General features: G+C 39.5%; 1 protein-coding gene and 1 long non-coding RNA gene across 4 annotated transcripts in view; one reads left to right on the top strand and one right to left on the bottom strand.

Moving 5' to 3' along the window:
* pak1ip1 (PAK1 interacting protein 1) overlaps nucleotides 1-5,585 on the top strand; it is a 379,523-nt gene extending 373,938 nt beyond the window's left edge. For 2 of the 3 annotated variants that reach the window (XM_087308222.1, NM_200945.2), the window contains 1 exon segment: nucleotides 259-404. In XM_087308222.1, the coding sequence (XP_087164348.1) occupies nucleotides 259-386 (128 nt within the window). In that variant the 3' untranslated portion in view covers nucleotides 387-404. 3 annotated transcript variants of the gene reach the window in all.
* Nucleotides 5,586-14,722: 9,137 nt separating this feature from the next.
* On the bottom strand, nucleotides 14,723-18,815 carry LOC147831135 (uncharacterized). The gene is made up of 3 exons (XR_015525431.1): nucleotides 16,612-18,815; nucleotides 15,484-16,394; nucleotides 14,723-15,224 (listed from the first exon to the last, which is right to left on the bottom strand). It is a non-coding gene; the product is annotated as an uncharacterized LOC147831135 (long non-coding RNA).
* Nucleotides 18,816-20,123: the final 1,308 nt, after the last annotated feature.

Raw genomic sequence — 20,123 nt, 5'->3', positions numbered from 1 at the left:
TAATTGGCTGATTAGAAATTTGCATTAACGAGCAGTTAGACAGGTGTACCTATTAAAGTGGCAGATGTGTAGTCTACTCTTTATTTGCCTGTACAATATCAACAAGTAGCTATTTGAGCACACAATAAGAGCATTTAAAGTATCTTGAGTGCTCTGGAGTTAGAGTTAGAGCAGTAACCTTAATTGCATGTTCAAGTTAAAATAGAGTTCAGAGACCAGGGCAAACAGTATTAATATCTTTTTTATTTCTTCTGAAAGATGTTTTGGATCCACTTGTGCCTGTCAGAAGTAAAAGAGTGAGGATTCTGGGAGAGGAGGTGATTATGGAGGACGAAAAGGGCTCCAAAACACAAGGAAAAAAGAAGAAAAGGCAAAAGGTTCAATAAACGGTTTTTAAAAAATTATTTGGTGGCATTTTGTTTTTTGCATGTCCTAACCAGAGCATACAGTTTAAAATCTATTATCCTCTTAAACCACAGTTATTAACAAGAGCGATGTTTGTGCACTGTTTTTCTTGTGTATGCATTAATGTCATAGGAACAACAGCAGACCTGTGTGCTGGTTGCTGTTCATTTGGAGTAATTGGCTAATGCATCAAATGGGGTCTGCTAAAATATATATATATATTGTGGATTTTAATGAGTTAATTCATTTTTTCAGTTTGTGAAAAACTATTTATTTTGCAGGAAAGTCAGCAATGTGCCACAAACTGTTATGTGAAATGTATTTCTTTCTGAATTGTGATGTGAAAGGGGTTGTTCCAAACATAATTATAAAGAAAATAAGTAAAAACTTGATTGGAGAAGGGAAAACTTTTAAAGAACTGCAGCAAATTACTCATCTAAAATGCCTGAAAGTGGCTACAAAACCCCAAAACATGCAGAATACAAGGAACTAAAGTTATAATAAATTCAAGGGTAGCCGAATGGCAAAGATTCTGCCAAACATAAACTCCACATAGATAAAATATAATCTAAAATAAATCTAAAATTAATGACAAGTACAGTCAGAAGATGTTTGATGGAAGCTCAGTTGTTGGTAAGATTGGTTTATCAGATGTTTAAAACTACACGTACCAAATTTTAGCCTGTTAATGGTTGTGCAAAATTTTTATCATGATTCATACTGTAATTAATCAGGCTGAATACTTCAAAATGCTTGAAGAGATTGTTTCTCTGAGCAGGAGAAAATGACTCTTTAAGGAGTGTTTCAACATGCCAAAGAGTAGTAATTAAACTATTTTGTTTCAGGCGTAAAGGATCAAGGTAGTGGAATGTCCAGTCAATCCCCTGAACTTAAACATATTGAAAACTTTTGAGATTCACATGAATGTGGGAAAGCTTCATTACTGTGCGTTCACACCGAAGACGGTGAGGGCATCAAAGGTTGCTCTGGCCGCCCTGGCGACAACGCTGTCTGCCTTTAGCTCCGGCGGCGAGAGTGTCAAAAGTCGCTGCAGTGATTTCATATTTAAAGGAGCCGTTGCAGCATATCATATCAATTACATTCCCGCATAAACAAGCTATCTATTGTGAAAATGTTGCACACTTTTCATCAAATTCAACTAACTACAGAAGATCTAGTTGCATGTGGTGTGGCTTTGCTCCACTCAATATGTCCATATGTCTGAAATATTCTGAAGCAGCAATACTGTTTTGTATTGTTGCATGAGATTCCTGGTTTTTAAAGAAAAACTAAAAAACATATATAACATTACTGCACATCAGTATCTTGTGTACCAGTAAAAAAACATCGCAAATAATTGGAAATCCGACGACCGAAATAATCAAACCCTTGAGAACAACTGTGGTCGGAACCAAAGTTAACAGTGACTGTTCTCTGGACTCCTCTCAAACGGTGGACTTCTACATTCAGATTGCTTGCCGCCAAATCGCGTCATTATCATAAAGTTGACTTGATTTAACACTTGACGCACCATGCTGCTAATCGCTGCGGGCTCCCATTGAAAATGAATGACTTCACGCTACTTTGACGCTCTTGCCGCTTTCGGTGTGAACAAACAGTTACGGGCTAAAATACAATTATCAAATGCTACACAAATGCGCAGCAGTTATCAAATCAAAGTCTTTGGAAATGTTAGTCAAGAAGTTTACAATTTTTTTTGAAAAAGGTTTTCAATCGTGGTTACTGTTTTAAGCTAGTTCTTGCTAGCTCGTTCTGACGAGCAAAGAGCCAGCTTAAACCAGTTGCCATTTTCACAGCTGTTTGGTGTTTTGATTTTCTTCCGCAGCAGTATGGAAGTTGAGAAGTGGAGATCGGTCGTTGCTAGATCGGATATGGTTGCGGCTGGAAGCTAATGAAAATTATTTATATTATTTATTAAATTTCCCATTTGTTGTATTTTATTAACGTCTACCCTGAACCCAACCATCACAACACTGTAAAAACAGTAGTTGTACAGAGTAGTATTTATGTTATCTATTAAATTACCCAATATTTTTTACTGCCTACCCCCATGCTAACCCTAAACCCAACTGTCACAGTACTGTTAAAATATGAAACATCATTATAGTGTCATTAGAAAAATGCTGCTATATTAATGTGCATATCGCATTTCCGGCCAGCCACATATCTGATCTAGACTTTACCAGGTTACTAGTGGGTAGTACAGCAATAGAGCAAATTAAAATACAATTATAAATATGAAAACAAAACAAAAAACACTGCCAGAATACTTGATAAGGAGCATAGAATCACCAAGAGGTGACACTTTAGTGCGATTTGGGAAACGGCCATTTTGGAAGGAAAATTCCAATAGAATAACAGCATATTCATTCATCATTCATTTTCTTTTCGGCTTAGTCCCTTTATTAATCCAGGGTTTGCCACAGCGGAATGAACCACCAACTTATCCAGCACATGTTTTACGCAGCGGATGCCCTTCTAGCTGCAACTCATCTCTGAGAAACATCCAAACACCCTCAAACAGACAATTAAGCCTATACCCAATTCACCTGTAGCACATGTCTTTGGACTGTGGGGGAAACCGGAGCACCCCGAAAGAAACCCACTCGAACGTGGGGAGAACACGCAAACTCCACACAGAAACGCCAACTGACCCAGCCAAAGCTCGAACCAGCAACCTTCTTGTTTTGAGGCAACAGCACTACCTACTGCGCCACTGCGTCGCCCTACAACAGCACATTATATTTTATATTTCTGTGGGATTGTTACAATACAATCTTTTACTATTCCTACCTTACCTCTGTCTCTGAGTTCTTAATGTTGTCGTATCGTTTCTCTCTTTGGAGGAATTTAGACTTTTGAGCATCTGGTCCATTGATGAACAACTTGCAATACATTTGTGTGTGGTGGGTTACACCCAGGGGCGGACTGGCCATCAGGCAATCCTGGCAAATTTCAGATGGGCCAGACCATTTTTTTTAAATGTGGGCCGGTCAGCTATTTTTTTATATATTTTTTTCATATGTATTGTTTTTACATATGGCAGCTTTTATCTCTTGCAAGATGTGAATATGATGATGGTGATAATAGTAAGAATTATGATAAATGTTCAGCATTGGCCCAATCGGCAACGACCGGCTGGTTTCGAGATGGGCCGACCCAATCTGAGGTTACACAGATGTAATCGAAATCTGGCAAGATTGTCCAACACACAGTAAGTGCAACACAAGCTAGTTGTCAGAGATTGACCATAAAAAGGGAAAGGCAGTCAAGTCAGTCATTGCCAAATACATAAAATGAACTGAACTAATCTCGAAAGGGGGCAGTACAGTGGCGCAGTGGGTAGCACTGTCACCTCACAGCAAGAAGGTCACATGTTCGAGCCTCAGCTGGGTCAGTTGGTGTTTCTGTGTAGAGTTTGCATGTTCGCGTGGGTTTCCTTCAGGTTTCATTCACATGTCCAAAACACGCTATAGCTGAATTGGGTAATGGGTTGCAGCTTTGAGAGCATCCGCTGTGTAAAACAGAATAAATTGACGATTCCTAGATTAAAAAGGGACTGAGCCGAAAAGAAAATGAATGACATGATTGCATATATAAATGGGTTGCTTTTGTTTCAGTCACATACATTAAAAGTTTTAAATATCTCTTTAATATGGTACAGCTTACATAATTTTACCATCTGTACACTAATATAAGTAGTGAATGTGCATGTCCGTGGGTGGGGCTGTGTCGGTGGGGTAATGTGGGCTGGTGTGGCTGCAGTGCCAGGGCTGATTTTTAGTCCCAGTGCGCCCCTGGTTACATCTGTTTCATCTGAGTTTTCTAAACATGCAAAGACATTCGAAGACAAAGATAATGTGAAATTGGTTTTATTTTCTATTGAAATAATTAGTTTTATGTTTTTGTCATCTGGAACTCTGTGTCCTTTATATTTATGTACAGTTTTGCTCCATAAACACAGCAATGTTGCCATTTTGTCGACACAAATGAAATCATATTTGTGAGGACATATTTGCCCACGTTGATCTCCTCAATAATCCATCTTTTCCTGTAGCTGCTGTCATTCATATTTAAGTCAGGTTATAGATGAGTGTTGTGAGACTAAATTTCCACAGAGAGCGATTAAATAGCCCTTGTTGCTCTTAATTGTCTTATTTTTATAGTAATTGATGATAAAACTGAAGAAAGCCGGTAGTCATTAAAGATGCTGCTACTTTTAATGGAGGAACTCGCTGAGTACTGTTATTTTCAGAAAGCCTGACTCTTCATCTGTTGTTTGCTAGATTGAAGTTCTATGAAGGCCAATTAAATGGCTATGACTGTACATCCCTTTTGAAAACACAAGTATAAGGTTTTAAAGCATGGCTGCTGGTTTAAGATGTGTTTTTTTTGCTGGTCATGACCAGGGTAAAGCAGTTCATAAATGGCAAGACCAAGCGGTCATGATTTTAAACCTATACCAAATCAGCATGGATAGCTGTCATTTTTAAAAATCTGATTATAAACTACATATAAAGTTTAAGACAAACTGAGGTTGGATAAGGAAGTATTAATAGAAACAGCCTTTCTGTCTTGGACACGTTTGGACTTGCTTATTTTTAATCTAAAAAACTTGTCACTACTCTCTGCCAATAAATGAATCACTAAAAATCCAATGAAGAAAAAAAGTCACTTACATCTTGGATGACATGTGGGTGAGTAAATTAACAATGAATATTCATATTAGGGTGAACTACCTCTTTAATATTAAGTAATGTGTTTACATCTTGACTTTCTTTATTAATCCGTACAGATTTGCTGCTAAGTATTTTACGTTTTGGCAGTTAAGTGGCTAATTCGTACGAATTCGTACGAGTTCAGTCGTAAGAAAATGTACGATTTTAAAAAGGAGGCGTGGCACCTAACCCCACCCCTAAACCCAACCGTCATTGGGTGATACGCAAATCGTACTAAAATGTACGAATTAGATCGTACGAATTTGTACGAATTAGCCACTAAATGAAAAAGTTAAGAATTGCTGTGAGATTGTGTTGGTTTGTCAGATGTTTAGGTGTCATTGCGGTTTCTGTTCTTGTTGTTTTTTTCTCTTCAAGAACTCACTTCTGGCTGTTGGAGGAGACGACAAGAGTGTTCGCATTTAGGGTGTGACTTCACAAAAGTGTGCCTAAGCTATGTTTCCATCCAAAAATGCGAATAAACTTTATGCGCAAAACTGGATTATCGCATAAAAGTTGTGCGAATGAAGCATCGTTTCCATCCAATGAGTCAAAGCGAACAAAATCGTCCCTTCCTGATTAACTGGCGCCAAATATCAACAGTAAAAACTGCATTTGCTGCAGTAGGAGAAGCTGCATCAATCTTTTCTAAATGAATGCGCCTCAGAAGACAATCCTGACAAGCAGTGAGCGCGCAGTGGCGTTTGAAGGTGTCAGACGCGGAGCACAGGCGCTCTTGATTCTGGAGGTCTTTAATAATATAACTAGAACCTAAAGTTTATTGATAACTTTGATGTTGGCTTGAGAAAGCCAACGTGACTGCGCAAGGACTGGGAATGGCAGTTGGCAGGAAGCATGGCGGCGGTTGCTAAGTGGTTGCTAGGCAGTTGCTAAAACAATTATGGTATTGTTAGGTGGTTGCTAAGCATTTGCTAAATGGCAATGCTCGTGTACATGTTTGATCAAATGCTAATACTTAGTAGGCATTTCTAGCATATGTTATTTCATTTAGATAATCATTCATAGCATGTAGCTAATCGTTATTAGCACTTGGCTTCCATTATCATTGTTACCATGCATAGTGCACAGGAAGTCCCATTTGCTCAAACAAGCCAATGCCCAGGTCCCTACGATGTTCTGATGTAGAGATATTGCTATTTTTAAATGGTTGCTAGGTTATACTGTTTTATTGCTATGGGGACATTTGACAGGTTAGTGATGATGCATCAAAGCTTCTTGGCAATATGAGTGATCTCTAAACCAACCCCGATGTTTCTATGACAGTCTTAATGAGTGTCAAAAACTGGACTTGAACATTATGTATTCCTGGTGTTGGGTTGTGGCTGGAAGGGCATTCGCTGTGTAAAACAAATGCTGGATAAGTTGGTGGTTCATTCCGTTGTGGCGACCCCTGATTAATAAAGGGACTAAGGGAATGAACATTATGTAAAAATGGCTTGCCGTATTTGTTTGAAAATACAATGCTTAATAAGTGTGAAAGTGATACATGCAAAAATGGCTTGCCATATCAGTAAAAAATATGGAGTTTAAGTAAAAAATGGCTTGCCATATTTTGAGAAAAATAATGCTTAAAAATTATTTATTGGAAAACTACAAGTCTGATAAACCTTAAAGATATAGCAACAAAATCTAACGCATCTAAATACAGCTTTTGGCCAAATTTGGGGCTTGTATAATTTTTTTATTTGCTCGAATTATAAAAATTTAATATTTAACATTTTTTATTAAAAAAAACGATAAGTCTTACAGGCATGAGGAGATATAGCAACAATCTTTAATGTAGAAGGCACATTTTGACCACATTTGGGCCTTGTGGCATGAACGGCCTAGGAGGAGATACGTTTGTTTTCAAGGACAGAGTTGTATAACAGTATGTTGGCTTTCTCAAGCCAACATAATAACATTAATGCTGAAATGGAAAGGTGTTTTATAATGACCAAAATAACATTTCAGATGTTTTATAATGTGCTCAGCCTGACGTTTTATCCATTCACACACATTTTAAGCATCACATGATCTCTTTTAACAAAATCACATGACCTTTTTTAATGCGCATGCTGGTAAAAGTGTTTCCATCGCAGTTTATGCACATCTTTTCTTATCAAATAAAAAGTTTATCCTACCCAGTTAGGCACGTAAGTTTTTTATGCGCATTTTCAAAATTTATGTGCGTCATGACGTTTCCATCAACTGTTTTTTATGCACATTTTCAAAATGAACTAAATCATAAATCAATTATTTAAAAAATATATATGTTGATATGTTTTGCATAGGTCCTGATAATATATGGGAGTTGTATCTCCCAGGATATGTTGACAGTTTAGGGTATAACAAAAGGACCAAGTCATTATTTATTTCACTATGAATTTAAGAAAGTCAAATTTGGAGGAATAATGTAGTGTAGTTTTGGCTATACAACAATTACTCCCTTGCTGAGAGTAACTAATTTTGATTCCCAGCACAACATATTTGTAATTTTTGTGGGTGTGCTGAGTGAAATTCTCTTTTGGATAGTTATATACATTCTAATGTTGCTGCAAAATGCACTATTCAATTAATTAAAAATGTTAAATTTGTTTACGTATTGACATGCACTCATATTGACCTTAACCTAACTAAAAAATGCTTGAGTTTCATGTTTTCTAATGTTTTAAACACTTATTTAACATACCTCTCCATTGTGTCGCGTTTGGTTTGGTATGATGCTAAAGTTCTGGAGGTTTATAATAAGGCTGTTCTGCCTCCCCCTACTGGACGCATCAGGAACAACAAACAGGAACAAACTGCTTGGGCCGTAAAACTGCTTGGGCCGTAGATCTGCCTGGGTCCAAGTCTGCAGTCTCCTCCTCCTCGACACCAGTGAAAATCGATTAGGTTTGAATGCGGAAAAACGTCACAAAACATGCTGACGATAAACGCAAACGAAAAGCATCCCGGTGTGTACGAGCCTCAAGCAAAGAGCATAGAAACACCAAGAGGCGACACTCTAGTGCAATTTGGGAGACAGCCACTAGATGGCGCAGTGGCCATTTTGGAATAAAATCTCCAATAGAACAACAGCATATTATAAGTCTGTAAAATAAACTGTTAAAAGTGCTGATGATTGTGATAGTAAGTGTTTATTGTCGTCTTTGAGGTTGTATCTCAGCTTTAATGAGCTTTTTAAATAAATAAAAAAACAAAGCAGCTGCTTGCCATCATGACAGCAATAAGATCCAATGGACAACCGATCGCTAAATTTCACTCCAAAATGGTGGACCCCGGGGCTGTTGCTGGGCGCTGCTGTTGCAATGGAACATTCTATTGAATTTTGCCTCTTGGTCATTCTAAGCTCTTTGCCTCAAGTGTGCTGCAGTTTTAAATGTAAACATTAAAAGCTCTCCAAAGTATTATGGATTCTGATTGACAGTGTTTTTAGTATTCATCAACTGGAGAACAATGATTTAATTACAATTATGTTGTTCCTCTGTACCATTCTTTGTTTCAACAAGACAACTCAAACGCACATGTAATCAAAAAACTTGGTCTAAAGCAAAAAGAATTGAGGAAATTGAGGCCCCGTTTACACTAATGCGTTTTAGTTTGAAAACGCATAAGTTTTGCTACGGTTACGCCATCCGTCCACACTACGCCGGAGTTCTCGAGCGCCGAAAACGGAGCGTTTCGAAAACGCTGGAGAGGCCGTTTTCATTCTGAAACGCAGCTGCTCCGTCTCAGTGTGGATGATGGAAAACGGAGACATTTGAAAACGGAGGCGGGGCTGCAGACGTTCGCCTCTCTGATTGGGGCTTTTCCTGAATATTAAGTAGCCTAACACGCACAGTTCAGTCCTGCATCTTCTCCGTGTAAGTTAAAACTTCGCAAGTTTGATCAAGGCCGCAGTCTCTTCTTCTCAGTTTAATATGGAAAACAGACTATACCGAGGACACGGGTAAATCTTCAAAGGGAACAGTGTACTTTATAACTTCATTCACATCACCCTGGCTACGTTGTTTTACTTTCTCAACAATAAAATGTAAACATGATATAAGGAACTGCCTATTTTCATTTTAATATTAACAACTAAACAGACAGCAAAAATGTTGAGGCGCCGTGCTGCAAATATGAGCGTCATCTTCACTGTGTGCATATTTATAACAAAACGGAGCCTACAACAACTGCCTCCTTTCAATTTCAGTGAAAATACGAAACACAGCCTCTCTTTTGCTGAATATCAGTTTTAATCGATAATGGCCATTATAAAAGTATAACATACAATAAGTTTATACATTATAGGAAATAAAGGCAAGCGATCAGTCAATATACAGAATGTACGTGCTTACATTAATCATTAACTTATCTTTGCGCTTAGCCAAAACACGTTACCTGAGAACAAGTAATAGATTCCAATGTCCAATGAATATGTCGTTAAATAAAGACAACAAGATGAAAGAAATATTCCGTTTAATAAATATAGTGAGGTTAGATCCAGCGGGAGATGCTTGATGAGAAGTCCGACTAGCACAGCTCTCATCTGGGTAGATTGGCTACAGCGCTTGCCTGAGAGTGTGTTTGTGGTCACGTGATGTGCGTTTTCAGCATTTTGGTGTGGACGGAGAGCAGTTCAGAAACGCTGGGTGAAACGCGAGTGTGGACGCGGATCGTTTTCATTCTAAAACGCCGTTTTAAAACTAAAACGCACTAGTGTAAACGGGGCCTGAGTGACCAACTCAGGGTGCTTTCACACCTACGGTTTTGTTTGGGAACCTGTCTCGTTTGCCCAGTTAGCGCGGTTCGTTTGGCATATGTGAAACCACCAATCGCTCTCGGATCCGCGCCAAATCATTCGCTCCGAGATCGCTTGAATGAGGTGCAACTCTGGAGCGGATCGATTGCTGTGAGAAAGCGATCCGATCCATGTTTTATGGATATGTAATGGATATGTAGAGAGTTTACTCACACGTGACTTGTTTTTAGCTCTTTTGGTTCGATTAGAAACTTTGCAGTGTGAAAGCGAACCACTCCAAGAGCAAAGAGCAACAATGTAACATTTGTAATCTCTGTTTCGGAACAACTGAATCGATTCACAGGTGTGAAAGCACCCTTCATTTGCCTGGACCGTACCCAAGTTCGATTGTCTCCCTTTTGCCACCTCCTCGGTTGGTTTGTGTTCACACTGTCTTTTTTCCTTCTGAACCCTGGTACGCTTGCGTCATCGAGCTGCTGTTTTGTTTACGGCCGTTGCTAGGTGACGGCCACGCAAGCAAGTGCCGAAATGGAAAGACTTCCGCACTTCGCGGTCATTCTGCTTTTACTGAAAGCTTTTGGACATACAGAAAGCAACGTGTGTCCATCTGCCGCAAACATATTATGCACATTCAGAACATCACACAGCGTCTGCAGAAGCTGTTTTTGGAGGAGACAAGCAGACATCACTGTGTTTGCCCTGGCTCAGTCCCGCGCATGTCACCAAGGTACGAAACAAGACACACACGAACAAACAAACGTTATGAAAACGATAGTTTGTTGTACAGTTGGCAGTTCACTATAGTTCACTTCCGTTATTTGGTACGATTGCATTCACATCTGAAGTGAACCGTACCAGAGTTCGCATGAACCGTACCCCAGACCACCTCTTTCAGGCGGACTCGGGTACGGTTCACGTGTCCGCACCCGGATTCAGAATACGCATTCACACTAGCTAAACCTACCGTACTTTGACGTCAAACGAACTCGGGTGCGGACCAAAAGCGCAAGTGTGAAAGCACCCTAAATCCCCTAAACTCAATCCAATTGAAAACTTCAGAGATGCCACTGAAAATGCACTTTCTCAAGTTTACACGAATAAAGTAAAAACAATTCATTCAAAACAATGTATTTGCTTCTGCTTATGTACATGTAGGGTTACTCTTTTGTTTAATCAATATGTGACGAGCGTATTACACATTTTTTCAAAAAAGTTAAACAATTATTTAGACTTTTTTAATTACGATGCCGGATATAAGTTGAGAGGCTTTCCTAAACATGCAAAGATATTTCAAGACAAAAATAATGTGAAGCTAGTTCTATTTTCTATTTCTATTGAAATGAATCAGCTTTTTGTCATCTGGAACTCTGTGTCCTTTATATTTATGTACAGTTTTGCTCCATAAACACAGCAATGTTGCCATTTTGTCGACACATATGAAATCGGACATATATATGCCAACGTTGACCTCCTCAATAATCCATCTTTTCCTGTAACTGCTGTCATTCATATGTAAGTCTGGTTATAGATGAGCGTTGTAAGACTGAATTTCCACGAAGATTTATTAAATAGCCTTTGTTGTTTGTAATTGTCTTATTTTTTCCTAGTAATTGATGATAAAACTGAAGAAAGCCGGTAGTCATTAAAGATACTGCTACTTTTAATGGAGGAACTCGCTGAGTACTGTTATTTTCAGAAAGCCTGACTCTTCATCTGTTGTTTGCTAGATTGAAGTTCTATGAAGGCCAATTAAATGGCTATGACTGTACATCCCTTTTGAAAACACAAGTATAAGGTTTTAAAGCATGGCTGCTGGTTTAAGATGTGTTGTTTTTTGCTGGTCATGACCAGGGTAAAGCAGCTCATAACCAGCAAGACCAAGCGATCATGATTCTAAACCTACCAAATCAGCATGGATAGCTGTCATTTTTAAAAATCTGATTATAAACTACATATAAAGTTTAAGACAAACTTTGAGGTTCAAACCCGGGTGCACACTCATGCACTGCTTACTGTGTACACTCTCCGGCCACTTTATTAGGTTCATCTTAGTAGTAGGTTGGACCCCCTTTTGCCCTCAGAATAACTCCTTGATGTTAGATGGCGCTAACAAAATGGCCGATGAGTGTATATTTGCATAGCTTCATTTCACTGACAAATGTTGTGAGCTCAGTGTTACAAGGTAAAAGCATATTATTATACGAATGTGCAAATCTTTTTGCTCCCTGCTGAAAAATCCAGCTTAAACCAGCCTAGGCTGGTTGGCTGGTTTTAGCTGGTCGACCAGGCTGGTTTTAGAGTGGTTTTGGCCACTTTCAGACTGGTTTCCAGCCATTTCCAGCCTGGTCTTTGCTGGTCAGGCAGGGACATGACCAGCTAAAACCTGCTTGACCAGCCAAAACCAGCTATATCCAGCTTAAACCAGGCTGGTCAAGCTGGTTTTAGATGGTTTTAGCTGGTCATTTTCCAGCCTGACCAGCCAAGACCAGGCTGGAAATGGCTGGAAACCAGCCTGGAAATGGCCAAAACCCCTCTAAAACCAGGCTGGTTGACCAGCTAAAACCAGCCAACCAGCCTAGGCTGGTTTAAGCTGGATTTTTCAGCAGGGCTGGCATGCCGATTTCCTCTGTTCATGCACAAAAAGAATATATACTGCTCTTGTGGAAATTGTCTGCTCTCATTCAGTGAGATGATGTGAGCTTAAAATTTGTGCCACGTGTTCTCTTCCTTTCATGTTTTTGCTCTTTAGAGATCTTCTTGTTAAACTAGATATCCCAAGAATGTTGATAAGATTTTATATATTGGTACACTATAAAAAAAATCCTATTCAAAATCAGCCTACATATTATATTTTCAATCTAACAAAGCTGTAGGTTATATGTGGAAACACTTCAAGACACAGATATAGACGTTTTTAAAATGAAATGTATTCTTCACATCAAACATTTATTGAACGTATTTAAAAATGAGGAAAACAACTTTAAGAGGCATTATAGCCTACTGTACTTTTCAACTCTTTAAAACAATAGGTCACTTTCGATCAAAAGGAAGAGTCCTGGTGATAATAAGTGAAGATATGCATGTATGACAAACATACCCGTTGTTGTTTCCTAAAAAATTACCATTGCTATCGGTTGAAGGTGTGTGCGTGCTGTCAACAAAGATCGGGGACTGGGAGTGGTGGTAAATCAGCTACGTTGGTGGCGCCAATTAATCAACAATAATTTAGTGCAATTTATTTATTGAAGTAGGGCTGGGCGATTTAGCAAAAAATAAAATAAAAAAATCTAGGTTTTTTACAAAGTTTGACCGATTCACGATTTCGATTTCGATTTTTTTTTTTATTGTGTTACTAGTCTTCTCAAAACATTACAACAACATGACTGAAGTAACATTCTCTTTATAAGTAACTTGAAAAACCATCTGGTTAAGGAACATTGTATTTTTAATGGGCATGTCATACAAAAATCGGTCAAGGTGTAAATAAATGTAAAACAAATTCACAAGTTAAATATCGTTGCTGAAGATTTGAATAAAAAATATTTGTGTAAATATTGCAGTTGCAGGAATACAGAGGTATTTTTTGCAAGTTTTGCTGAGCCTTGGAAAGATCGGCTGTCAGCTCGGCTTTGACTTTGTCTTCTGATTGAATGACAGGTTGTAATGCTGCTGCCTTTTTCTAAAAAAGATTCAGTGGAAGAAAAAGGAATGAACATGGAAACTGTAAAGCCTAATTTAACCCAATGTGTGAAGTTGTGGACGTATAGCAGGAGCAAATACAAGCACCAGATGTGCCTAATATAAAATAATATATTGAATCTATTTATCTTTTTTTCCCCTTTTAAATACCGATCACTTGATGCACTTTGCTCCACTCTCTATTATGCTGGCTGATCTGTCTGGTTTTCATCTAGGTCCGCTAAATGACGTCAAGGGGGCGGGTACTTTCATTTTCACTGCTACAGTCCCTCACTTCTACTCGTGTTCAAACCAAAAGATCGGCGCGTTTTTTCACATGGCAGGCTTTTACGTCCTTCATACATGTTGAGATCGAGTTTATCGACTTGATGAGGGAATATATCTTGACAATCCACACAGACGTGCAACAAGTAAAATCCTACATGACTTAACGCTTTAACAGGCAGTCAAGCAGGTCGCACACCAGAAGCACCGTGACACAGTGCGGACATGGCAGTTTAAACTATCACACACCAAACACGCACATTCGCATGATATTTAACATGAAACTAATCAGATGGCGCTCTGTGGGCCGGCTGAAATGAGAACTGCTTCATGAATCGTGGCTGGGCGGCGTCGGTGTGTGTACAGAAACCTGTTTAGAATTCTAAAATCCATGGCGTGGTGCTGTGCGGCGCGTCGCCGAGAGGCGCTTCTGGTGTGCTTCCTGCTTCATACAGAGTGAACCCAAGCGCATTGGTGCCATTATAATGTATTAAATATATATATTTTTAAAAATCGTGATTTCTCGATTTCATTCAAAATTAAATCGTCTTAAAACATAAATTCGAATTAATCGAAAAAATCGGAAAAATCGCCCAGCCCTATATTGAAGTATTGTGAATTTTCTTAAGTACATTTAAATTATTAATATCAACAGCAAAATCATCAGCCACAGGGGTTGGAAGCGCCCCTGCTTGGAGTGAATGCCAGAGGTTACATTTGGAGAAAACCAGGCACCGCTCATCACCAGGCTAATACCATCCCTACAGTGAAGCATGGTGGTGGCAGCATCATGCTGTGGGGAGGGTTTTCAGCAGCAGGAACTGGAAGACTAGTCAGGATTGAGGGAAAAATGAATGCAGCAATGTACAGAGACATCCTGCAATATACAGAGACATCCAAAGCACACCGCCAACATCAATGGAGTGGCTTCATAACAACTCGCATAATGTATTTGAGTGGCCCAGCCAGAGCCCAGACCTAAATTCTATTGAACATCTCTGGAGAGATCTGAAAATGTCTGTACATCGTCGCTTGCCTTCCAACCTGATAGAGCTTGAGAGGTGCTGCAAAGAGAAATGGGCAGAAAATCCCCAAAACAGGTGTGCCAAGCTTGTGGCGTCATATTCAAAAAGACTTGAGGCTGTAATCGCTGCCAAAGGAGCATCAACAAAGTATTGAGCAAAGGCTATGAATACTGATGTACATGTGATTTTTTCAGGCTTTTTATTTTGAATAAATTTGCAACAATTTCAAAAACTCTTTTTTCACATTGTCATTATGAGGTATTGTGTGTAGAATTTTGAGGAAATAAATTAATTGAATTCATTTTGCAAGGCTGTAACATAAACAAATGTGGAAAAAGTGAAGCACTACCAATACTTTCCAGATCCACTGCAATAGACTACAATACAGCACATTTTACTGTAGTACAACAAAAATTTGTATTACATTTTATCAGTTCACTATAATTAACTCTTTAGCATTCATTAACAAAAAGTTGTAAATACTGTAACATATACAGTATGAGCAAAGAGACTTGCGAGTTTGTATTACATGAATGCATTCTCGTCTAAAACTGCGCTCACATTTGCCATCGAAATAGCAACATACAACACGGGGGTTAAGAGCTGCATCCAGCTTTAACGCCACAGGTTGCTGACCCCTGAATAAACTTTTAACCTTTTTTTCCCCTGTACAAATTGATCAACATGTAGCTCTTTGACCACACTACATGAGAATGTCTAAACAAGCTTGAGTGCTGTATAATTAGTGTTCGCGCAGGAACCATAATTGCATGTAGAAAGTTGAAGTAGAGTGCAGGTATAAGCAAAAACACATTAATAATTGTTTTTTCTTCTCAAAGGAAGCTCTTTTGGATCCACTTGTGCCTTTGAGAGGTAAAAGAGTTCGGATTCTAGGAGAGGAGGTGACTACGGAGGGCACAAGCAGCTCCAAAACGCAAGGAAAAGACAAAAAGTGAAAAAAAAAAAACAATTTTTAAACATTGTTGGGGGGTTTTAGTTTTCCTGTACGAATGCTTTATAATTGTGTTTAAAAATAACAGTACGATACTTTTAACCACTTAAACCACAGTTGCTAGCAACAGTGACGTTTGCGCACTATAAATGGTGTACATGGTTGCCTTTCGATCTGTGGAATTGGCTAATGCATCGCATGGGTTCTGTTCAAAGAAATAGCATTGCAGTTTGAGATTATTCATTCTGAGAAAAACTATCGATTGAGAAGGTTCAGCGATGTGCTGCACATTATTACAAAGTGGTGTAAAAGGGGTCATTCTAAACTTTTTTTCAGATCAACAGTTTAAAGTTGGCATGAAACCTAAGTTAAAGGTGCAGTAGGTGATTGTCTTCAGAGGCATTTTTTTTTTGTTGTGCTGGTTGAAAGTCTCTTCACAGTCCAGTAGTAATAATTAAAGTAAATTATTTAAATGTGTTTAATGTAAGTGCTTTAGTAAGATAACTACCATGAAGCGTGTTTCGGGTGTCCGCTGCTATCGGATCCTAAACCAATGTTGGTGACTCGGAAGGCTAACCAATTCGCCTATACCACATGTCTTTGGACTTGTGGGGAAACCGGAGCACAGGATGAAATGCACACGGACACGGGGAGAACATGCAAACTCCACACAGAGCCGAGGCTCAAACCAGCCAGCTTTTTGCTGTGAGGCGATTACTTCGTTATAAATGTACAAATGTTTTTTTTATAGCAAGTATATCTGTGCGTAAATGAACTAACAGCAGTAGATAATTGAGCTGTAATTTATGCATGTCGAAAGGTTATAGATTGTTATAATGTTAGCAAAATAAGTAAATTTTTAGCCATTTTGCCATACCACAATTGGGCTTTTTTGTAGAATGACCCATTCTCTTGAGATAAACTCGCTGCTGTCCAGTTGCAGACTGCAGACACTTTCTCCTTTGTGAATTTCATTGCCGATCAAATTCTGTGAACAAACTCAGTGACCGATGGTATTATATTTCACATATCTATGTTATCAAATGCAGCAGCTGTCATCATAGTGTTGCTGCTTTGTCAGATAAAGTTTTGTGCATTTTGACATCTGGAACTCTGTGTGTTATAGATTTATTTCTTACTTCGAGAAAACCATTGCTTGCTCTATGAACACAGCAATGTTGTATGTTTGATAAATACACTTGAAATATGACTAAATATGTAGTCATCAAAGATGCGGCCACTTTTAATGGAGGATCTCGCTGAGTACTGTCATTTCAGGCCACTTTCGGAGATTGGCTGTATTTTATAAGAAAGCCTGAGGGTTTTTTTTTCCAGTTTTGTGAGATTGAAATTTCACGAAGGCTCATTATATAGTTCTTGCTGCATGTCCCTGTTGAAAACACCAGCACAGGTTAGGTTGTTTTTTTTTTTGCTGGTCATGAGTAGCTAAACCAGATTAAACCAGCTGTCATGTTTCAAAGCCTGCCTAACCAACATAGGATAGTTTATTTTTAAAAACTGAAAAAATAGACATAGATAGGAAATTTATTTTCTTTTGGCTTAGTCCCTTTATTAATCAGGGATTGCCACAGCAGAATGAACCACCAACTTATCCAGCAGATGACCTTCCAGCCACAACACACTCATTCACTCACATACATTATGGACAATATAAATTACCCAACTCTCCTATGGGACATGTCTTTGGACTGTGGGGGAAACTGAAGGAAAAACCACACCAACATGGGGAGAACATGCAAACTCCACACAGAAATGCCAACTAACCCAGCCGAGGCTCAAGCCAGTGACAATCAAATTATTTACTTGTAAAATACGTTTAAAAACTTCCTAAAATATATAAATGAAAAATAATAATTCTAGTGTTGGTTATAAATTCCAGTTTTGATGTTGTACACTCACTGTCCCAATGTGTAGTGAACCAAGCTCATCAGTGCCCGAATTTGTGAGACAGTTCTCATTGCAGTTTGCAGCTTGATGACGTAGTTGACCAGTTCCGCTATGTAGCTGACGATCGCCTACACCTCCCCCCACTCCCCCTACCCTAAACCAAACCATCATAGTAGCATGGTGGGCGTTACCTTAGTGGGCAGTACAAGGTCCACTAGTTTGTTGACGATCGCCTACACTTCCTCTTACCCAAATCTAACTGTCACAGCAGCATGAGCGTTACCACAGGGGGCGGTACAAGAATGATTGCCTACACTTCCCCCGACCCTAAACCCAACCGTCACAGTAGCATGGGCGTTACTTTGGGGGCAATACTAGGTCCAGTATGTAGTTGACGTACGCCTACACCTACACCTCCCCCTACCCTTAACCCGACCGTCAACGTAGCATGGGTGTTAACTTAGTGGGCAGTACAAGTTCCACTTTGTAGTTGATGATCGCCTACACCTCCCCCTACCCTTAATCCAACCATCACAGTAGCATGGACGTTACCTTAGTGGGCAGTACAAGGTCCACTATGTAGTTGATGATTGCCTACACATTTCACTACTCTAAACCTAATCGTCACAGTATCATGGGTGTTACCTTAGTGGGTGGTATAAGAATGATTGCCTGCACCTCCCCCTACCCAAAACCCAAGCGTCACAGTAGCATGGGCCTTACCATAGTGGACGATACAAGAATGATTGCCTACACCTCCCCTTACTCTAAACCTGTCACAGTAGCATGAGCGTTACCATGGTGGACGATACAAGAATGATCGCCTATACCTCTTCCTACCTTAAACTCAACTGTCGCAGTAGCATGGGCGTTACTTTAGTGTGCACTGTGTAGTACAACATTGATTTTCTACACCTCCATCTACCTTAAACTCAACCGTCACAATTGCATAGGTGTTACCTTAGTGGTCAGTACAAGGTCCACTACGTAGTTGACGATCGCCTACACCTCCCTCTACCCTAAACCCAACCATCACAGTAGCATGAGCATTACCTTAGTGGGCAGTGCAAGGTCCACTACGTAGTTGACGATCGCCTACACCTCCCTCTACCCTAAACCCAACCATCACAGTAGCATGAGCATTACCTTAGTGGGCAGTACAAGAAGGATCGCCTACACCTCTTCCTACCTTATACCCAACCGTCACAGTAGCATGGGCGTTACCTTAGTGGGCAGTATAAGGTCCACTACGTAGTTGACCATACCCTACACCAGTGGTTCTCAAACTGTGGTACGTGTACCACTAGTGGTACGCAGGCTTCCTTCTAGTGGTACGCGGGGGAACGAAATATGTCATGTACATAATATACACATTTCAAAATTGATAAAAAAATACGTATATAATATTGCCATAAATGACATATAGCCTATATTTCTGGGGTAATCTGCCACGTTTTTTTAATTGTGCAGAGTTGTAGCTGCTTTACTGGGCCTACTACGCTACTGTATTTCAATCTGCTCATTTTGGTGGTACTTGGAGAGACTATTTTTTTCTGAGGTGGTACTTGATGAAAAAAGTTTAAGAACCACTGACCTACACCTTCCCTACCCTAAACCCAACCATCACAGTAGCATGGGTTTTACCTTAGTGGGCGGTACAAGAATGATCCCCTACACCTCTCCATACCTTAAACCCAACCTTCACAGTAGCATGGGCCTTACCTTAGTGTACAAGGTCCGCTACATAGTTGTCTACATCATAAAGCTGTGGGCTGCAGCGAGGACATCTTGGAATTTGAGCACATGATATGACCGCTGATCCATGATCATGGAAGCTAGAGATTGATTGAGTTGCACCTTCTTGAATTTTTGAGGTGTTCAAACTTTTCTAGTGTTTTTTTTTTTGTCCTCCAAATTTTGTTTCGTTTACCTTTGCTTCTTCTTCAGTTGACATTGCCTCAGACTGTCCATTGGCCCTGTTCATGTTTTTAGATTTAGATTACCCTGATTATTTGCCATTATGGGATGCGCCACCTGGTGGCTGCTGGGTGTACTGTAGCTAAAGCAGTTATCTGCTGCAGTCAGTGTGAAAAACTAATTAAGTAATTCAGATCTCTTGTAAATTTAGATAAATATCTTGGCGCCAGAGAAGGTATCGCGGTCTGAAATAACACGATAAGACGATAAGTGAGCATATATTTTATCCCACCTCTAATTCACAACTCAACAAACTTAAACTAAAGCGAAAGTCACTCAGTAATTTCATGCACTCTTGGGGGCCCCCTGGTGGCCACGGGGCCCTGAGCAGCCGGTTAGTTCGCTCATGCCTTGGGCCGGCTCTGCCCTGTTGGCTGAATTTGGCTGCTTGGACTGACCCTGGTTCG

The sequence above is a fragment of the Danio rerio genome, chromosome 24, assembly GCF_052040795.2.
Source record: "Danio rerio strain M-AB ecotype USA chromosome 24, GRCz13ab, whole genome shotgun sequence".
Taxonomy (NCBI): domain Eukaryota; kingdom Metazoa; phylum Chordata; class Actinopteri; order Cypriniformes; family Danionidae; genus Danio; species Danio rerio.
This window is presented reverse-complemented; position numbering and strand designations above follow the sequence as displayed.